Source organism: Engystomops pustulosus, chromosome 8, assembly GCF_040894005.1.
Source record: "Engystomops pustulosus chromosome 8, aEngPut4.maternal, whole genome shotgun sequence".
NCBI lineage: Eukaryota > Metazoa > Chordata > Amphibia > Anura > Leptodactylidae > Engystomops > Engystomops pustulosus.
Genome location: NC_092418.1, coordinates 2,080,263 through 2,100,067, shown reverse-complemented (window position 1 = coordinate 2,100,067; position 19,805 = coordinate 2,080,263). Strand labels below are relative to the sequence as shown.

General features: G+C 47.0%; 2 protein-coding genes across 2 annotated transcripts; both read left to right on the top strand.

Moving 5' to 3' along the window:
* Positions 1-1,412: 1,412 nt before the first annotated feature.
* On the top strand, positions 1,413-2,312 carry LOC140075595 (taste receptor type 2 member 4-like). The gene is made up of 2 exons (XM_072121691.1): positions 1,413-2,162; positions 2,229-2,312. Exons 1-2 carry the CDS (start codon positions 1,413-1,415, stop codon positions 2,310-2,312), a joined length of 834 nt encoding a protein of 277 aa, XP_071977792.1.
* A 15,187-nt stretch (positions 2,313-17,499) lies between these two features.
* On the top strand, positions 17,500-18,420 carry LOC140075592 (taste receptor type 2 member 41-like). Its single transcript, XM_072121687.1, has one exon. The coding sequence runs from the start codon at positions 17,500-17,502 to the stop codon at positions 18,418-18,420; it is 921 nt and encodes a 306-aa protein (XP_071977788.1).
* The last annotated feature ends 1,385 nt before the right edge of the window (positions 18,421-19,805 follow it).

Below are 19,805 nucleotides of genomic sequence, written 5' to 3'. Positions count from 1 at the left end.
TCACCTGAGGGATCTGTGCACCTTTGTGTTTCTTGGTCTCAATGGGGCAGATTTATCAAGCTGTCTGAAAGTCAGAATATTTCTGGTTGCCCATGGCAACCAATCACAGCTCCCGTTTAAAATATTCATGAGCACTGGTGAAATGAAAGCTGAGCTGTGATTGGTTGCCATGGGCAACTAGAAATATTCTGACTTTCAGACAGCTTGATAAATCTGCCCCAATGTCTCATGTGGTGGAATGACTCTCGATTCATTTATAATAAAGGTCCTCTGCTGGAATGAAGGTCATGTCCACCCTACAGATGTCTCCTTGATGGACCTCAGAGTCTTTTTACCATATTATAGTCTCTGCACATCTCTGCCTCATTACTTACTATTTCTGGAGAAGGTCCCTCTCTTATTCCATGTTGAATACAATCCTTTATATGTTTCAGTTCTACAAAACATTTCCGGTCGATGTTCTCTTCTGGGCTGCTTTACTCTTTGCCTTGAATGTGATCTCATTAGGACTGACTCTGATGTCCCCCATCTCACATGTCTATAGGATGAGATCATCTAACCTCAGATTTTCATGGGTCAGTCCCAGTTATTTTGTCATTGAACATGTCTCCCTTTCACCACAGAATTTCATGGGACTTATTTTCCAATTTTCCTGGGGGACTCTCCCAGGTGCCTTCATTGGACTGGGACACCCAAATTGAGGAGGACTTTTGAATCAAAGCAGCAACAGAGCGAAGGTATAATGAGGCACTGTGCATGAAAGTCAAACTCTCTGTTGATTCCAAAAACTGCTCCTGCACCAACATCTACACAAGACTTGTCACCCTCTGCCCGAAGCTCCATGGCTTCATCCAGTCCATGGTCTATGGTCTAATAACTACCGGAAAACCCTACACAATCAATGCGGCCACAAGTAGTTCCAGGTCCACCGGACACAAGAGAGAAGTTATTATTGATTGTTATGTAGCTTCATGGGATACGGAGAATATCTGGGCGCAATCTGCAACTTCTCTTTTCTATCCAGGCTTACGATCAATGAACCCCGGTGCTGCTGGTGGACAGTCAGTGTGGTCCAGTAGTCGCTATGGTCTCTCTATGGCAGGTTATTAGTTCCCTCTATCTACCTTTTACTGTGACTTGTCATCCACAAATGTTTTGGGGTCTCTTTTGATTGTCTGCTGTTTTATAGACTGTAGCTCTCAGCTGATATCTACATGACCTTCGCATACAATGAGCCGTCTAGACACCATTCAAATGACCTGCAGGGCTCCATGACATGAAGATCGATGACTGAGAAGCAAATGAAGTCAATTTTCATAGATTATTGATTTAAGGGAAGAAAACTTCAAGTTGACATCAGTAACTTCCAGATCTCTTGGCGTTTGTGTTGCTGATACATTACAGAGCAGATGATGGAGATACATAGAACGTTTCTCCAACTGTTTAACTACACAGGTTTATCTTCTGGGACTTACCTCTATGCGTTCATCGCGGTTGTCAGCTACAGGACTTGGCTCAGTGATGGATCTCAGCACCCTCAGGGTCTCCTGCTCTTCTCTATCGGATTGTCCAATGCCATTTTCGAAGGTTATCAACTTATCATTCAACTTCTATCTGATATTGGGCCTGAGGGTCTGTTTGATCTCAACATCTGCACAGTTTTCATGTATTGCCTATCCCCGTTCTGTATCTTCTTCAGTTTGTGTCAGATCTCATTGCTCTGTAGCTTCTACTGTATCAAGCTCATCTCCTTCCAACACAGGATCATCCAAGTCCTGAAGTCCAGGCTCCCATCTTCTCTCCCCTGGATAATCTCCGGTGCTGTAGTTATGTCCATCATGGTACTGGTCTTACTGTTTGGTGTCATCCTCGTCTCACTTCCTCCAGATGATGATAACAGCACCTTCTGCAGAAGTTTCGATTACTCCTCCAGTTTCCAGTTAATATTTATGATAAATGGATTTGACTACTTTGATAGTCTACCGTTCTGCCTCATCCTGGTGTCTCTGAGTTGTACGACCTTCTCTCTGATCCAACATGTGAGGAGAACAATAAGTCTGGACAGATCCCACCTGGAGGCTCATATCGATGCAGCCAAGACCATGATCCTTCTCCTGACCCTCAACACGTCCTTCTATGTCTCTAGCTTGTTGTTGCAATTGGTAGTTTGGTCCAACCCCTTGTATCTTATTTTATGGGTAATATTCTATATGTTTTGGCCTCTCCAGGCTCTAACTTTAATCGTCAGAACCAAGAAATTACATAGAAGCTTCATCTGGTGTCCTCATAGAAGAAGCTCGGAGCAGATGTGACTGGAATAGTCCAGAACCATAAACGGGCAGCACCAATGGCCCCTGCGGGGATTGTGAGGTGATGATGGAGGGATATAGAGGGCAGGACGTCATAATGGCCTCCAGCACTAATAACTTTTCTATCAGGTCCTATAGAAATGACTGATGTTATGAGTTGTTAGTTACTAGAAGGACTAGACACAAGCCCAGAGTATCATCAGAACCATCACCATCACTGAGTTCAACAAGAGAGCCCACACTCCACTGTCTGATCACATGTAACAGTCATCGTTACTTACAATGCATGATGCTACGTCTGAGCCTATGTAATGTATTATTGTATGTGTTCATTGTATTACTATTAGTGTCATTCCCCAAATTTCATTTCTTTTTTGTTGCTAAAGTATATATCAAGAAATCCGCGTCAAATCAACATAGTTGGTGGAGTGATTTTTTGTCTCAAAGTCCAGGGTGTCTGTTTTGGGGGATCTGTAAACCCTAAATTTCAATTCTTTTTTGTTGCTAAAGTTGATAGCAAGAAATCCTTGTCAAATCCACATAGTTGATTAACCAATATGACAGAAAGAAATGTGGCAGGTGGAACAGGGAGAGGTGGCAGCACAGTAAGGGGACATCGCAGCAGGAGTGACTCTGTGAGGCCAGAACTGCCGGTGTCATCTAGCGGCAGTGTGTTAATGAACAACCCAAGCAAAGAGTCCTTGGGTTCCTCAGATACAACAATTAGTTGACATGACCCAGGAGCAGGTCAGCGGCCCTCACCTGTCCTCAACCAGCCTCTGTCCTGTTCCTTTCCCACAGCCAGAAAGCTACTAGGTGGTCTGGGCTAAGCGCCACTATTCATCGAGGATGAAGTGTTTGAGAACAGTCAGCAGCTGCTTAGCAGTGAACACAAATCGATGATGATGTAGCCGATCACACTTGGGTGCCGAGTTAAGCAAAGGCTTTTGTCATCATCGTTGGGAGAAGAGAGTGTCAGCTTGCACGTCAAACAGCAAGTCGCTACTGTGGCCGTGAGTCAGCAGGGTGGCAGCGGTGCGAGGACGGGAGCCAAATGGCTGCGGGGTACAAAACCAGCTTCGCAGGTCCAAGTAAGCAGTGGCACAGGGGCTCAGCGAGGCATCGGTGTTAGTAGTCACTCAGAGTGTTGGTGGTAAAATCACCAACTCGGCGGTGTAGCAGTTTTTTTGTTAAGACACCAGGGGAGCCGAGCTTGTGTATATGTAGAATCTGCGGCAGAAAGTAAAGCGTGTCAAGGGAGCTAACGTTGGCACCGTGTCCCTGCGTCAACACATGCAGTGCCACCATCCAATGGCCTTGGAGAAACGGGGCTCAGATGTGGTCCATCCTGCCGCCACAGCAGCAGCAGCACCTAGTGGCACACATGCTGCTTCAGCCAGTCAGGGCTCCAGCACCTTTGCCGAAGGGAGCTGTTTGTTTTTGACATCATCTCCTGGTCCAGATGCTCCTGCTCCGCGCTACCCATGGTACCAGCAGTCGTTGAGCGAGGCGATTATAAAGAGACAACTGTATGTGTCCAGTCATCCTAAGGGGCAGAAGCTGACCATGCTCTTGTCCAAGTTGTTGGTACTGCAGTCCTTCCCTTTCCAAGTCGTGGGCTCTGCATCCTTCAGAGAACTAATGGCTGATGCCGAACCGAGGTGGAGAGTTCTAAACCAAAATTTATTTTCCAAAAAGGCAGTGCCAGACCTTCACAAATATGTAGAACAGAAGGTGGGCCAGTCGTTGAGCTTATTAGTTTCTTCCAAGGTGCACGGCAGCGCGGATGTGTGGAGCTGTAACTATGGTCAGGGCCAGTCCATGTCCTTTACGGCCCACTGGGTGAATGTGCTTCCCGCCCAGCCACACCAACAACTTGAGTAGGAGATGTCGCTTTCTCCTCCATGTTGTCAAACTCCTGCTGCTGTGCCAATGTCCGCCATTGTCTGTCATTGTGCCACACTGTAGCCTACCATGTTGCTGCCACCTCCAGAATTTGTCATTGTGCCACTCTCTGACCTCCTGCTGCTGCCGCCACCTCCACGCTCTGTCATTGTGCCACACTGTGGCCTACCATGTTGCTGCCACCTCCCTAATTTGTCATTGTGCCACTCTGCAGCCTACTCATGCTGCTGCCAACTGACCGCTGTCTCCCTGGAACACCCTGTGATTTCCATAATGCTGTTTTCACCCTCCATCACTCTATGACGTTGCCACTATGTTTGGTTTTCCCCTTCATTTCATCTGTCAGAAGGATGAAAAGCCTCAGGATTGATAGCCAAAAGCAGGAGTGGATACAGAACCCAGAGGACATGCAAATATCCCATTTACTGCTCATCTCTGTTTTGGATCCACTCCTGTTTGTTTTTGGCTTTAGCAATACTGATGGATTATTGACCGATTGAAAGCGGACACTAATGGGTGAAAAGAAGGGCAAAATGATCAGTGACGTCAATGCAGAATTACTGCCTACACCCTCTACACTCTTTAGGGGGGTTTCTACATGTATCCGCGTGTAACAGAACAGGTTCTGTCGTAATCTATGGAATCATCTGATGGGAGTGTAAAAAGAGTGCACTCTGTGATGTTATAGTGGGATCTTGGCCCTCAGCTCGGTCCTTTCGAGCTGGCACAGACGTTACCTTGTCAGGCTGTGTTCCCGCTTCGCTTATTTGGGGAAGTTGGCCTCTGTAAGTGCACATGGAAGTGAAGAGTGAAGCAATTCTAAGAGCGGCGGCTGTCATGTGCGTGTCATACTAAAACACAGCAAACCGTGCTCCCTATGAATATTTAAGCATGGCACAACGTTCTACAACACCCTACAGGCTCTCTGCAGCCAGGAAATACCTGGTTTTTAACATGATTCATCATGATTCGATTCGGGTCCAATCAAATTTTGTCGTAAATTTCGGCAAACTCAGCGAATCGAATTTTTTTTAAATGTGCCCATCTCTAGTTGTAATTGTACATGTGTCTTTCTGAGCCCATAGCAATGAAATACCTAGAGGCCTCTTCTCTACGATTGCCCCGGCACAGGAGGCTGTAGGATTGTGGGCACCCAGCAAAGGCGTTTTCCTGATGAGGAGGTTCCTGAATTACATGTTTATTTTAATAATGGGGCAGATTTACTTACCCGGTCCTGTCGCGATCCCGAGGTGCATTGTCCGACAAGGATTCGGGTCTGCCACGATTTGTTAAGATTGTGCACCCAAGTTCCTGCATGCGTCGCTTCTGCGCTGAGGTCCGCCGGAGTTCACCTGCTACTTCCCGGTGCTTGTAAGTGCGTGTCTTTCGACGCAATTCTAAATGTTAAATCCTGCGCGTTGTCCGAAACGGTCAGATTGTCCGGCGGCCCGCCCTCGCCCCCCTTTATGTCGCGTGGCGGTGCGGCAAAATCTGATCGTGTGCGCCAAAATCCCGGGGCAATTCAGCGCAAAACAGAAATCATCGGGAAACCTGACATCCGACAGACCATTAGTAAATGAGCCCCATTGTGTCCATCTACCCCAGGAGACGACGACCTTAGACATAAACCCTTACAATATATATTATTGTATATATTAAAGGGAACCTGTCATCAGAAATTGGCCTATTAAACCACTAGCAGTGCGTTGCCAAGCATCTTCCAGGGTGGTGACATCATGCAGAAAATCAACCTTGAAGTGAGATTTAAATTGGTTATATAAAGTCAAGGAGGAGGAGAGTTTAACACTGAAGTCAAGCTCTCCCTGCCTTAGAACATCCCCTTCACTGTAATTGATGGCCCTACAGCCAGGGACATGGTTGCAGATCTCCTGCAGTCTGGTGCATGATGTCAATCACATGACTCAAGGTGTTCAGAGAAAGGTAGAATATGACTACAGTGCTAAACTCTCCGCCTCCCTGACTTTATGCATCTCACTTCAAAATTCATTTTCTGGATGATGCCACCGCCATGGGCCATGAAAGAAACATGAGCTAGAAGCTGTTCAACTGCTTGACAACATACTGGTAGAGGTTTATTAGGCCAATTTCTGATAACAGGTTCCCTTTAAGAATTTAGTGAGTAATATATTTTTTCTCAGGCAACACAATGGAATAACTTATTCAGGGAATGTGAACTAATCTCTATTACATTCAGGGGTCCTAGTGCATATGGATAGTGAGGACCAGCTGTTATCCAGGGGACATGGTACTGCAGGGGACGGGATCTGTGTAGCTCTCCGCTCCAAAGGCTGAAGGTGGCAGCAATAAGTCAGTGTCGTAAAAGAAGCCGTCATAAGGTTCTGTCCCTGATGGAGAAGACTTGGCACTTTTGTGGGTTCCCCCAGGACCAAGGGTCAAGCCAGCACAGAAGGTCCTGGAGCCACAACCACCACAAGTAGCTGCTCACAAGCTTCATGTTAGGATTCCAAGGTGCACAACGCAATGAGATGGGTCACTAACTGTTTCTTCTTATCCTTATTACCACATATTTTTACTGCCAGCTCTTATTTCTCCCGACATCACAACGTCCCTTCCTGCCACCATTCAAATGATATGCAAGGTACCAGGACATGGAGATGACGGGACCAATTACCATAGAAACAAATGAAGGGAAATTTGAAAATAAGCAAAAAGATTCAAGAGAAAACCATAATAAGAGGAAATGATCGAGAGATTCGAAGTTTATTGGGACTCTTAAGCAGAAAACGTTGACATGGAGACACAAGACTTGTTGTTGTTCTTGGTGTTCACTTCATTTTTATCTTCCGGGATCTATCTCAGCCTCTTTATCTCGGTTGTCAGCTACAGGACTTGGCTCAGTGATGGATCTCACCAACCTCAGGGTCTCCTGCTCTTCTCGATCGGGTTGTCCAGCGCAATATTTGACAGTTATCAACTTTCCATCGATGTTTCCTCCTTGTTTTGGACAGAGGCTCTCTCATCTCTCAATGTCTGCCTGGTTTTTATCCGTTGTCTCTTCACCTCCTGCATCTTCTTCAATATGTGTCAGATCTCGTGGCTCTGTAGTTTCTACTGCATTAAACTTGTCTCTTTCCACCACTGGATCATCAGGGTCCTGAAGTCCAGATTCCCATCTATTCTCCGTTGGATAATGGCAGGCGCTCTACTGTTATCCATTTTGGTGCTGGTCCTAATGTTTGGGGTGCTCTATATCTCGGTGCCCGCAGATGACATTAATAATGGAACCTTCTGCAGGAGGATCAATGTCACCTACGTCAAACATATAAGATTAATAAAAAATGGAATGAGCTTCATCGTGGCTCTACCTTTCTGCCTCATCCTGGTGTCTCTGAGCTGCACGGCCATCACTCTGATGCAACATGTACGGAGGGTGCAGGGGACATTACATCTGGACAGGTCCCACCTGGAGGCTCATATCGATGCAGCCACGACCATGATCCTGCTCCTGACCCTGAACACGTCCTTCTATGTCTCTTTACTGTTTTTAAATTGGGATGTTCTGCCCTCTACTTGGTCTTGGATTTGTATAGTAATATACTATTTATTTTGGCCCCTCCAGGCTCTAACTTTAATCTTCAGAACTAAGAAATTACACAGAAGCTTCATCCAGTGTCCTAGATGGAGCTCGGAGAAGATGGGATCCTGATAACTGTGGATTGACTCTCTGAATTCATCATTTAAGACATAAAATTAAATAATTATATAAAATAAAAAATTCCAAACTGATAATAAAACTGGACACGTCGAATTGGTCGAGGCTTTGGGGTCTGATGGACTCTTGATTTTATATGGACTCTTGTAAACTTGTTTTGTGAGTAGAATAAAAAGATTTTTATAGTTATGCTTGAAGGTTTTGTGCTTTCTCTTTGCCTGATTTCCTACCAGGTCCCACACGAGGGCAGGTTGGGCTTGGGATAATCAGAATCTGACTATTGGACCAACAATAAAAAAAATTGGTGAAATTTCCTTGAAGGTAGAAAAGAAGCCCAGACGGGTAAGAGAGAGAGAGCACTGATATGTATTGTTACACATTGGGGCACATCTATCAATTGTTTCTTTTTGGAGACTTTTCTTGGCTTTCCTACTGGTCTAATGCATCTTAGTTTTTTTCTTATTGGTACATGAGACAAAGTCTCCAAGAATCGCAAACAGTCCCCCAGCTAATCTCTATGTCTGGTCGGGGGAAGAAGTAGATTTGCAGAAAAAGTGTGACTTTTTGCGACTTTTGAAAAAAAGTCACAACTTTCACATCTGGATTGAGGTGATAACTCAGGGAACACTGCTGGAAACTAGACAATGGTCAACTTTGAAAGGAGACAGATTTAGGCACAAAAAAAGTTGCAAATGAGCACAAGAACCATGAAAAGTCTCAAAAATTAAAGAAACAGGCAAACCAAAAGTTTGGTACATGTCCCCCATTAAATTCTACTCATCGTGGACCATCCAAGGTTCGCTCCGGAGGTTGTGGCTTTGGTTACTTTAATCTTCTCCCTGTAACCGAAATCAACAAAGTCTAAGTAAAACCCGTGTGATTTACCATCTCACGGCACTGACTCATCATGTAGGGACAGAACTGATGAAGTTACACGGGAAGACTATTGCTGTATTCCTACTTTTCAGTTATCCGTAGCCACCGATCCCTGATAGACTCATCCCACTCACCACAGGACAAAATATAGATTTTTAAATCTTTTGTCAAAATGACTCCCCATAACGTCAGAAGGCACCCCAAGTTCTCCAGGTTAGAAATAAGTGAGACGTATAATAGACCTTTCACTACCTTCACCAACTCCAAATGTCATGTTCTCTCTAGTCCTTACTATTCCAGAGTCTTCTATGTCATCATTTTCAGAAGGGGGAAGGCAGACGTCTTCTTCACCCCAGGGAGGTCCATCTGAAACTCTAAATATCATCGTTTCATGGTAATTTCAGTAGAAAATATACTAATATATTGTGCATTTTCAGGTGGTGGGTTCTGGGATATCTGAGAGCTAAAAATATTGGGGCAAATTTACTTACCCGGTCCATTCGCGTTCCAGCGGCGGCTTCTCTGACGAGCGTTTGGGTCTTCCGGCGATTCATGAAGGTCCTGCGCCCGATGTCCACCAGGTGGTGCTGCTGCGCCGATGTCCACCGAGATGCCCCAGAGTTCATCGTCTTCATCGTGGTGCATGTGAGTATGGGCCGTGCGAGCATTTTTTTTTTTTAAATGCTGCGTTTTTTCCGAATCCGTCGGGTTACCGTTCGGCCACGCCCCCGATTTCTGTCGCGTGCATGCCAGCGCCGATGAGGCACAATCCAATCGCGTGCGCCAAAATCCCGGGGCAATTCAGGGAAAATCGGCGCAAATCGGAAATAGTCGGGTAACACGTCAGGAAAACACGAATCGGGCCCTTAGTAAATGACCCCCAATGACTTTGATTCTTTGGGAACGATGGGAAGTTCCACCAGAATCAGTGGGGCAGTGATTATAGAATGAAACCAGCAGGAACTGATGGAGGTGGTTAAGGTCCTATACAGGCTCATTGACCGGACTGATGGGATATCGATTGGTTTTCAGCTATATCTTTCTTGTTTTATACCTCACACTTGTATTACGATGTCCATAATCATGTTGATGTTTCTTGTGGATGAAAAATTGCTGTAATTTGAATAACTTGGAAGAAGACCCAGATACAAGGTCTTAGAGGACATCGCTCTCCTAAGCTTCTGTAGTTGGAAACCAATGTATTCGGTCGACATAGTAACAAGTAAGTAGGATTTTTCTCTTGGCTTTGGTTATAAGAACATTCCTCCATCACCTTGAGGAGCTGATGGTCCTGATCATCTCACATCTCATTCCCCTCATATGAAGCATCATATAGACATACACATCTGACGAGCCTCCAGGCATGACAATCATATAGCGTGACATCCCGACAAGTCTACTCAAATGATATGCAAGTTTCCATCACATGGAGATGACATCATAGAAGCAAATAAAGGAAAGTTTGAAGAGACATTTTCTGGAGAAAAAACATTATAAGAGAAGTTGCTCTTTTGTTGATGCTCTAATCCAAAGCAGAAAACTTGGAGATGGAGACTGAAGCCATATTGGCCGTATTGTATTTTATTTTGAGTTCATCTTTCGGGATCTACTTCAATGCATTTATTGCAGTTGTCAGCTACAGGACCTGGCTGCATGATGGATCTCACCACCCTCAGGGTCTCCTGCTCTTCTCCATTGGATTTTCCAGCTTAATATTCCAAGGTCTACAGATTTTCTTCTATATATCATATTATTTCTGGACAGAAGCTTTCGCCTTGTTCAGTGTTTGCATGTTGTTTTTTCGTTGTCTTCTCACATTCTGTGTCTTCTTCAGTTTGTGTCAAACTTCATGGCTCTGCAGCTTCTACTGTATCAAGCTTGTCTCCTTCCAGCACTGGATCATCCAGGTCCTGAAGTCCAGGCTCCCGATTATTCTCCCCTGGATAATGGCTGGTACTCTAGTGATAACCACTATGGGAGTCGTCTTACTGTTATGCTTGACCTTCGTCTCGGTGCCTTTAGATTACACTGGTAATAGCACCTTCTGTAGAAGTATCAATGAAAGCTACATTCCCTATATAGAGAACATTTTTGATGGATTCAACATATTGATTGCTTTGCCATTCACCCTTATCCTGGTGTCTCTGAGCTGCACGGTCAGTACTTTGGTCCAGCATGTGCAGAGAGTGCAAGGATCCTTGATGTTGGACAAATCTCATCTGGAGGCTCATATTGATGCAGCCAAGACCATGATTGTGCTCCTGGCCCTGAACACGTCCTTCTATGTCTCTCTAGTGTTAATACTTTGGGATGTTGTGACCTACCCTTGGTCCTGGATTTGTATAGTCCTATTCTGCTCATTCTGGCCTCTCCAGACTCTTACTTTGATCTTCAGAACCAAAAAATTGCATAGAAGCTTCATCTGGTGTCTTCAAAAAAGAAGGTCAGAGATTGTGTGAAAAATATGAAGGCAACGATGGATTCTAAATCTCCAAATGATATCAGTTATAAGGATTAGTTATTTTTATGATGTTTCATGATAAAAATGTCTTGTCCCAGAACATGTCGTGTCCCAGATCATGTGGTGTCCTAGATCACGTCATGTCCCAGAACATGTTGTGTCCCAGAACATGTGGTTTTCCGAAAACATGTAGTGCCCCAGAATATGTTGTGTCCCAGATCATGTTGTGTCCAGGAACATGTCGTGTCCCAGATCATGTCGTGTCCCAGAACATGTAGTGTCCCAGAACATGTGGTGTCCCAGTTCATGTGGTGTCCCAGAACATGTGGTGTCCCAGAACATGTGGTGTCCTAGAACATGTTGTGTCCCAGAACATGTGGTGTCCCAGAACATGTGGTGTCCCAGAACATGTGGTGTCCTAGAACATGTTGTGTCCCAGAACATGTGGTGTCCCAGTTCATGTGGTGTCCCAGAACATGTGGTGTCCCAGAACATGTGGTGTCCCAGAACATGTAGTGTCCCAGAACGTGGTGTCCCAGAACATGTGGTGTCCCAGAACATGTAGTGCCCCAGAATATGTTGTGTCCCAGATCATGTCGTGTCCAGGAACATGTCGTGTCCCAGATCATGTGGTGTCCCAGAACATGTGGTGTCCCAGAACATGTAGTGCCCCAGAACATGTAGTGCCCCAGAATATGTCATGTCCAGGAACATGTGGTGTCCCAGAACATGTGGTGTCCCAGAACATGTAGTGTCCCAGAACATGTGGTGTCCCAGAACATGTGGTGTCCCAGAACATGTAGTGCCCCAGAATATGTTGTGTCCCAGATCATGTCGTGTCCAGGAACATGTCGTGTCCCAGATCATGTGGTGTCCCAGAACATGTGGTGTCCCAGAACATGTAGTGCCCCAGAACATGTAGTGCCCCAGAATATGTCATGTCCAGGAACATGTGGTGTCCCAGAACATGTGGTGTCCCAGAACATGTAGTGTCCCAGAACATGTGGTGTCCCAGAACATGTGGTGTCCCAGAACATGTAGTGCCCCAGAATATGTTGTGTCCCAGATCATGTCGTGTCCAGGAACATGTGGTGTCCCAGATCATGTGGTGTCCCAGAACATGTAGTGTCCCAGAACATGTGGTGTTCCAGTTCATGTGGTGTCCCAGAACATGTGGTGTCCCAGAACATGTGGTGTTCCAGATCATGTCGTGTCCCAGAACATGTGGTGTCCCAGATCATTTCGTGTCCCAGAACATGTGGTGTCCCAGAACATGTTGTGTCCCAGAACATGTGGTGTCCCAGAACATGTCGTGTCCCAGAACATGTCGTGTCCCAGTCCCGGAACATGCCGTGTCCCAGAACATGTCGTGTCCCGGAACATGTTGTGTCCCAGATCATGTCGTGTCCCAGTCCCGGAACATGCCGTGTCCCAGAACATGTCGTGTCCCGGAACATGTCGTGTCCCGGAACATGTTGTGTCCCAGATCATGTCGTGTCCCAGTCCCGGAACATGTGGTGTCACAGAACATGTCGTGTCCCAGAACATGTCGTGTCCCAGAACATGTCGTGTCCCAGAACATGTCGTGTCCCAGTCCCGAAACATGCCGTGTCCCAGAACATCTGGTGTCCCAGATCATGTCGTGTCCCAGAACATGTCGTGTCCCAGTCCCGGATCATGCCGTGTCCCAGAACATGTCGTGTCCCAGATCATGTCGTGTCCCAGATCATGTCGTGTCCCAGAACATGTAGTGTCCCAGTTCATGTGGTGTCCCAGAACATGTGGTGTCCCAGATCATGTCGTGTCCCAGATCATGTTGTGTCCCAGATCATGTTGTGTCCCAGATCATGTTGTGTCTCGGAACATGTCGTGTTGGACAGTAGATAATAAATCTGGTGCAAGATCCGACTGAGCAGCGGACGCTCCATCAGGACAGGAATTTGTGTTGCATGAATAGTGCAGCTGCGCCACATAAAGGGTCACGTGTGTACATATACATGTACAAGGAGTTAACACTAGAAAGAACCGGAAGAAACCAGGTGCCGGTCCTTGGTAAATGGGCCCCAGTGTTCTCTCATTTTTATCTTGTATTTTGGGAGTTTGTGATATTTTGTCAGTAAAGATTTTTGATTACATCTGGTGCATTTTACTTTCGGCTTTTAGTTGTGATCTTTATTAATCTGATTTCGGCTACACCTGACCGTTGGGGGATGTATATCCCCCCCCCCCCCCATAGTCCGGCAATGGCAGCATGGAGCGATACATTGCAGCACACGAGCAAAAAAGATACATATAAATAAGATATAAGACATGTCCTATTTTTCCCCGTATCATGCCATGTACCTGTATGGAGGGGGGAGGGGTCACCTCCTCTCTATCGCCGTGAATGTATGCCGGCCGTGCTACGCTACGTTAGTGTGAATGAGGCCTTAGGTTCATAGTTTATACAGTTGAAAAAAGACGCACTTCCATCAACCTCAACCAAGGAAGGGAAGGGATTAGATGAAAAGGGGATTTAAAGGATGTCGCCCTCCAGGATAAGGGACTGTAAGCCAAGCAGTGATATCATGGTGTGCACTCTCTCTGTCAGGAGCTGCCCTTCTTTAAGCTTTATATGCAGTTTACAATTCTTCATCCTGGTGGTAGATTTTCATTAATGGGAATAAATCTATATTATCACATAACTGTCAATGTAATTTAGATATAAAAAGGCATCTATACCCTTCTTGAAGCTCTCTGCTCTCCCTGCCATGCTCTGCTCCAGAGCTCTCTGCTGTACCTGCTGTGCTCTGCTCCTGATCTCTGCTGTCCCTGCCGTGCTCTGCTCATGAGCTCTCTGCTGCCCCTGCTGTGCTCTGCTCATGAGCTCTCTGCTGTCCCTGCTGCACTCTGCTCCTGATCTCTGCTGTCCCTGCTGTGCTCTGCTCCGGAGCTCTCTGCAGTCCCCGCTGTGCGCTGCTTCTGAGCTCTCTGCTGTCCCTGCTGTGCTCTGCTTCTGAGCTCTCTGCTGTCCCTGCTGTGCTCTGCTCCTGAACTCTGTGCTGTACCTACTGTGCTCTGCTCCTTATCTCTGTTGTCCCTGCTGTGCTCTGCTCCTGATCAGTGAAGTCCCTGTTGTGCTCTGCTCCTGAGCTCTCTGCTGTCCCTGATGAGCTCTCCTTCTGAACTCTATGCTTTCCCTGCCATAGTGCTATATGTACTGTGTGCCCCTGGTATAGACCATAGTGCTGTGCTCTGCTCCTGAGCTCTGGTGTTCCTGCTGTGCTCTGCTCCTGAGCACTGCTGTTCCTGCTGTGCTCTGCTCCTAAATGCCCTGATTTGCTCTGCTCCTGATCTCTGCTGTCCCTGTTGTGCTCTGCTCCAGAGCTCTCTGCTGTCCATCTTGTGCTCTGCTCCTGATCTTTGCTGTCCCTGTGTGGCTCTGCTCCTGATCTATCCTGTCACTGCTATGCTCTGCTCAAGAGCTCTCTGTTGCCCTTGCTGTGCTCTGCTCCTGATCTCTGCTGCCACTGCTGTGCTCTGCTCCTGATCTCTACTTCCCCTGCTGTGCTCTTCTCCGGAGCTTTGCTGTTCCTACTGTGTTCTGCTCCTGATCTCTCTGCTGTCCCTGCTGTGCTCTGCTCCTGATCTCTCCTGTCCCTGTTGTTCTCTGCTCCAGAGCTCTCTGCTGTCCATCTTCTGCTCTGCTCCTCATCTCTGCTGTCCTTGCTCTGCTCCTGATATTTTCTGTCCCTGCATGTCACCTGTTCCTGCTGTGCTCTGATCCAGAGCTCTCTGCTGTCTCTGCTATGCTCTGTTCCTGATCTCTGCTGCCACTGCTGTGCTCTGCTCCTGATCTCTGCTGTCCATACTGTGCTTTTCTCCTGAGCTCTCTGCTGTCCATGCTGTGCTCTGCTCCTGAGCTCTCTGCTGACGCAGCTGTGCTCTACTCCTGATCTCTGCTGTCCCTGATGTGTTCTGCTTCTGATCTCTGCTGTACCTGATGTGCTCTGCTCCTGAGCTCTCTGCTGTCTGTGCTGTGCTCTGCTTTTGAGCTCTCTGCTGTACCTGCTGTGCTCTGATCCTGATCTCTGCTGTCCCTGTTGTGCTCTGCTCCCGAGGTCTCTGCTGATGCAGATGTGCTCTACTCCTGATCTCAGCTGTCCCTGCTCTGCTCCTAAGCTCGATGCTGTCCTTGTTGTGCTTTGCTCCTGATCTCTGCTGTCCCTGCTGTGCTCTGCTCCTGAGGTCTCTGCTGATGCAGCTGTGCACTACTCCTGATCTCTGCTGTCCCTGCTCTGCTCCTGAGCTCTCTGCTGTCCCTGATGTGCTCTGCTTCTGATCTTTGCTGTACCTGCTGTGCTCTGCCCTGAGCTCTCTGCTGTCCGTGCTGTGCTCTGCTCCCGAGATCTCTGCTGTCGCAGCTGTGCTCTACTCCTGATCTTTGCTGTCCCTGCTCTGCTCCTAAGCTCGATGATGTCCTTGTTGTGCTCTACTTCTGATCTCTGCTGTCCCTGCTGTGCTCTGCTCCTGATCTCTCTGCTTTCCCTGCTGTGCTCTGCTCCTGATCTGTGCTGCACCCAGTGTGCTCTGCTCCTGATCTCTGCTGTCCCTGTTGTGCTCTGCTGCTGATCTCTGCTGTCCCTGCTCTGCTCCTGATCTCTCTGCTGTCCCTGCTGTGCTCTGCTCTTGAGCTCTCTGCTGTCGCATCTGTGCTCTACTCTTGATCTCTGCTGTCTCTGCTCTGCTCCCTAGCTCTCTGCTGTCCCTGCTGTGCTCTGCTCCTGATCTCTGCTGTCCCTTCTCTGCTCCTGAGCTCTCTGCTGTCCTTGATGTACTCTGCTCTTGAGCTCTCTGCTTTCCCTGCTGTGCTCTGCTGCTGATCTCTGCTGTCCTTGATGTGCTCTGACCTTGATCTCTGCTTTCCCTTTTGTGCTCTTCTCCTGATCTCTGCTGTCCCTGCTGTTCTCTGCTTGTGATCTCTCTGCTGTCCTTGCTGTGCTCTGCTCCTGAAGTCTCTGCTGTCCCTGCTGTCCTCTGCTCCTGATCTCTACTGTCCCTGCTGTGCTCTGCTTCTGAGCTCTCTACTGTCTTTGATGTGCTCTGCTCTCAAGCTCTCTGCTCTCCCTGCTGTGCTCTGCTGCTGATCTCTGCTGTCCCTTTTGTGCTCTGCTCCTGATCTGCGCTGTACCTTCTGTGCTCTGCTTGTGAGCTCTCTGCTGTCCTTGCTGTGCTCTGCTCCTGAGCGATTTGCTGTCCCTGCTGTGCTCTGCTCCTGAGCTCTCTGTTGTTGCAGCTGTGCTCTGCTCCTGATCTTTGCTGTCCCTGATGTGCTCTGCTCCTGAGCTCTCTGCTGTCCTTGCTGTACCCTGTTCCTGATCTATGCTGTCCCTGATGTTGTCTGCTCTTGAGCTCTATGCCGTGCTCTATTCCTGATTTCTGTTGTCCCTGCTGTACTACTCTCCTGAGCTCTCTGCTGTACCTGGTGTGCTCTGCTCCTGATCTCTGCTGTCCCTGCTTTGCTCTGCTCCTGAGGTCTCTACTGTCCCTGCTGTGCTCTGCTTCTGAGCTCTTTGCTGTAGCAGCTGTGCTCTATTCCTGATCATTGCTGTCTATGCTTTGCTCATGATCTTTGCTGTCCCTGCTGTGCTCTGCTTCTTTTCTCTGCTGTCCCTGCTGTGCTCTGCTCCTGATCTCTGCTGTCCCTGCTGTGCTCTGCTCCTGAGCTCTCTGCTGTACATGGTGTGGTCTGCTTCTGATCTCTGCTGTCTGAGATCGTCTCATTCTTGCACCTAATATGTCCCCAAACAGAGCATATTAGACCCAGACTTACTTTTGCATCTACTATTTGGGACCAAAATGTCACACACCACAAAAAGTTGCAAAAGTGAGACTAAACAGGCAACTCATCACATGCATCACACAGGGAAAACACTTAAGATACATTGCAATAATTGAGTAGGACAACTTCAGGAAACTTGAAAAAGTGGCAGTGAAAACCAGTGATACATGAGCCGCACTGAAAGGAGACGCTGGTGGTGCACAGCATCAAACGCTGCCGAGAGACCAAGAAGAATGAGGAGAGAAGAGTCACCTCCGGATATAGCGGTGTGGAGATCGAATCACAAGTAGAGCAAACGTCCAGACGCCATTCAAATATATGCAAGTTTCCATGACATAGAAACAAATGAAGGAAGATTTAGGGAGGAAATTTATGCGGAAAACTTCCTAGAGCAAAACATGTCTAGACCTCGGGAGATTCTCCTATTGTAACGATGAGATATTCGGAAATGGACCTATGGAAGATGGTGACGTTGCTGTTCTACTTCATGACTTGCTCTTCTGGCATCTACTTCAATGCGTTCATCGCAGTTGTCAGCTGCAGGACTTGGCTGAGGGATGGTCTCCACCACCCTCAGGGTCTTCTGCTCTTCTCCATTGGATTGTCCAGTGCCATATTTGAAAGTTATCAGATTTTAATTTCAGTTTCAGCTGTAATCTGGAAATTCAGTTTCTCATCTCTCAACTTCTGCACAATTTTCTCACTTTGTATTTTTACATTCTGTATCTTCTTCAGTTTGTGTCAGATCTCGTGGCTCTGTAGCTTCTACTGCATAAAACTTGTCTCCTTCCAGCACTGGATCATCCAGGTCCTGAAGTCCAGGCTCCCATCTATTCTTCCATGGATAATGGCTTGTACTCTGGTGACATCTAGTCTAGTACTGATCGTACTGTCTGGTGTGATCTATACATCGGTGCCTGTAGATAACACTGACCATAGCAGCTTCTGCAGGACAATCAATGACACCTACATCGTCCAGATAACTGCCATAGTCAATGGATTCAACATCATCATGGCTCTGCCATTCTCCCTCATCTTGGTGTCTCTGAGCTGTACGGTCAGCACTTTGGTCCGGCACATACGGAGGCTGCAGGGGACATTCAGTCTAGAAAAATCCCACCTGGAGGCTCATATCGCAGCAGTCAAGACCATGATCCTGCTGCTAATGCTCAACATGTCCTTCTATGGCTCAAAGTTGTTGGTGGATTGGGTTGTTCTTCCCTTGCCTCTAAATTTCATTTCAAATGTCATTTACTTTTCATTTTGGCCTCTCCAGGCTCTTACTTTAATCTTCAGAACTAAGAAATTACATAGAAGCTTCATCTGGTGTCACCTTAGAAGAAGCTCGGAGTGATCCCTGTAAGTGCTGGAGGCCACGATGGATTCCAGGTCTCATCTCTAAAGATATAAAATAGTAGTAAAAGATAAAATCTCTAAACATGAGAAACATCTCAGGTCCTGGATGTCATGTACAAGTATCAGCATTGTCCAAGCTTTGTAGTAGAGAATTTGCGAATTATAATTCTTGAAGCCATTTCCTCCTCCTCTTTAGCTTGTTTTGTGTTGTCCAAAGTAATAAAAATCCACCACATGTTGGATGAAGAATTAAAATTCTCTCAGCACATATTATCTGTATGTTATTAAGGATGGGAACATTCTGTCTGAGCTTTTAGGGGTTTGATATACAGAAGCCACATGGACCAAGAAACCAGTAGGCTGATGATAATTTGGCTATTTTCACGGAAACGTGATGTGGGCATGCTCTATATCCAGTGGTAGGAGGAGAGTAGTGACATTGACTTCTATGTCTGGAAGAGTGATGTGGGCATGCTCTAGATCCTGTGGGAGGAGGAGAGCAGTGACATCAACTTCTCTGGGAGAGTTTAGTGGGCATGCTCTGTGTCCTGTACAGGCTGGTGGTAGGAGGGGTTTTATGACATCATGTAAAGGTGTCTATGAAAGAGTGCAGTGGGCATGCTCTGTGTCCTTTTCAGGTTGGTGGTAGGAGGGGAGCTATGATAACACCTATAGAGTTATATGGGAGAGTGTATTGGGCATGCCCTGTGATCTGTACATGGAGGAGCATCGATATACACTTCTATGGTAGGGGATATGCTGAGCGACCTGTGCAGGGAGAGAGAGAAGAAACTGTAACATCACCTATAGGACAATATGCTGTTGGCTTTATAGAGTATTTGCCACTGCAGATGGATAACAGGATGTCCCCAGCAACATCTCTGTTCTGTTTCCTTCTGTTGACTTTCTTCAGTATCTGGCCCCAAAAATACTTAGCAATATCATGAGATGACATCATGGGGACAACCGAGGGCAATCCAGTGAGAAGGAGATGTATATTTTTCTACTTTCTACTGTCTTCTGTTTGGGGTACAGGTCAGAGGCCATGATAGACATGTGGCATAAGTAACATCCCCCACCGGGGCCTTTTCTTGGGGCCTGGAGGCAGCCGGGGCCCAGAATACTGGAGTGGCTGGCAGTTGCTGCCTAGGGCACGCTGATGTCACGGTGGGGACCGGAGGGCTGTCCTACAGCCTGGCAGGTCTCCAGCGGGTGGTGTGTGCAAGAAATATGTAAGGAGAGACTGATGTACTGGTTCTCCCTGGGACAACCCCTGAGTGTCTGTAAGATAAGTCCCTGAGTAATGGATCGGGAGCCCATGGTGGTAACAGCCATATCAAGGGATCAGACGGAGGCAACGTTGTGAAAATCAATTCACTGTTC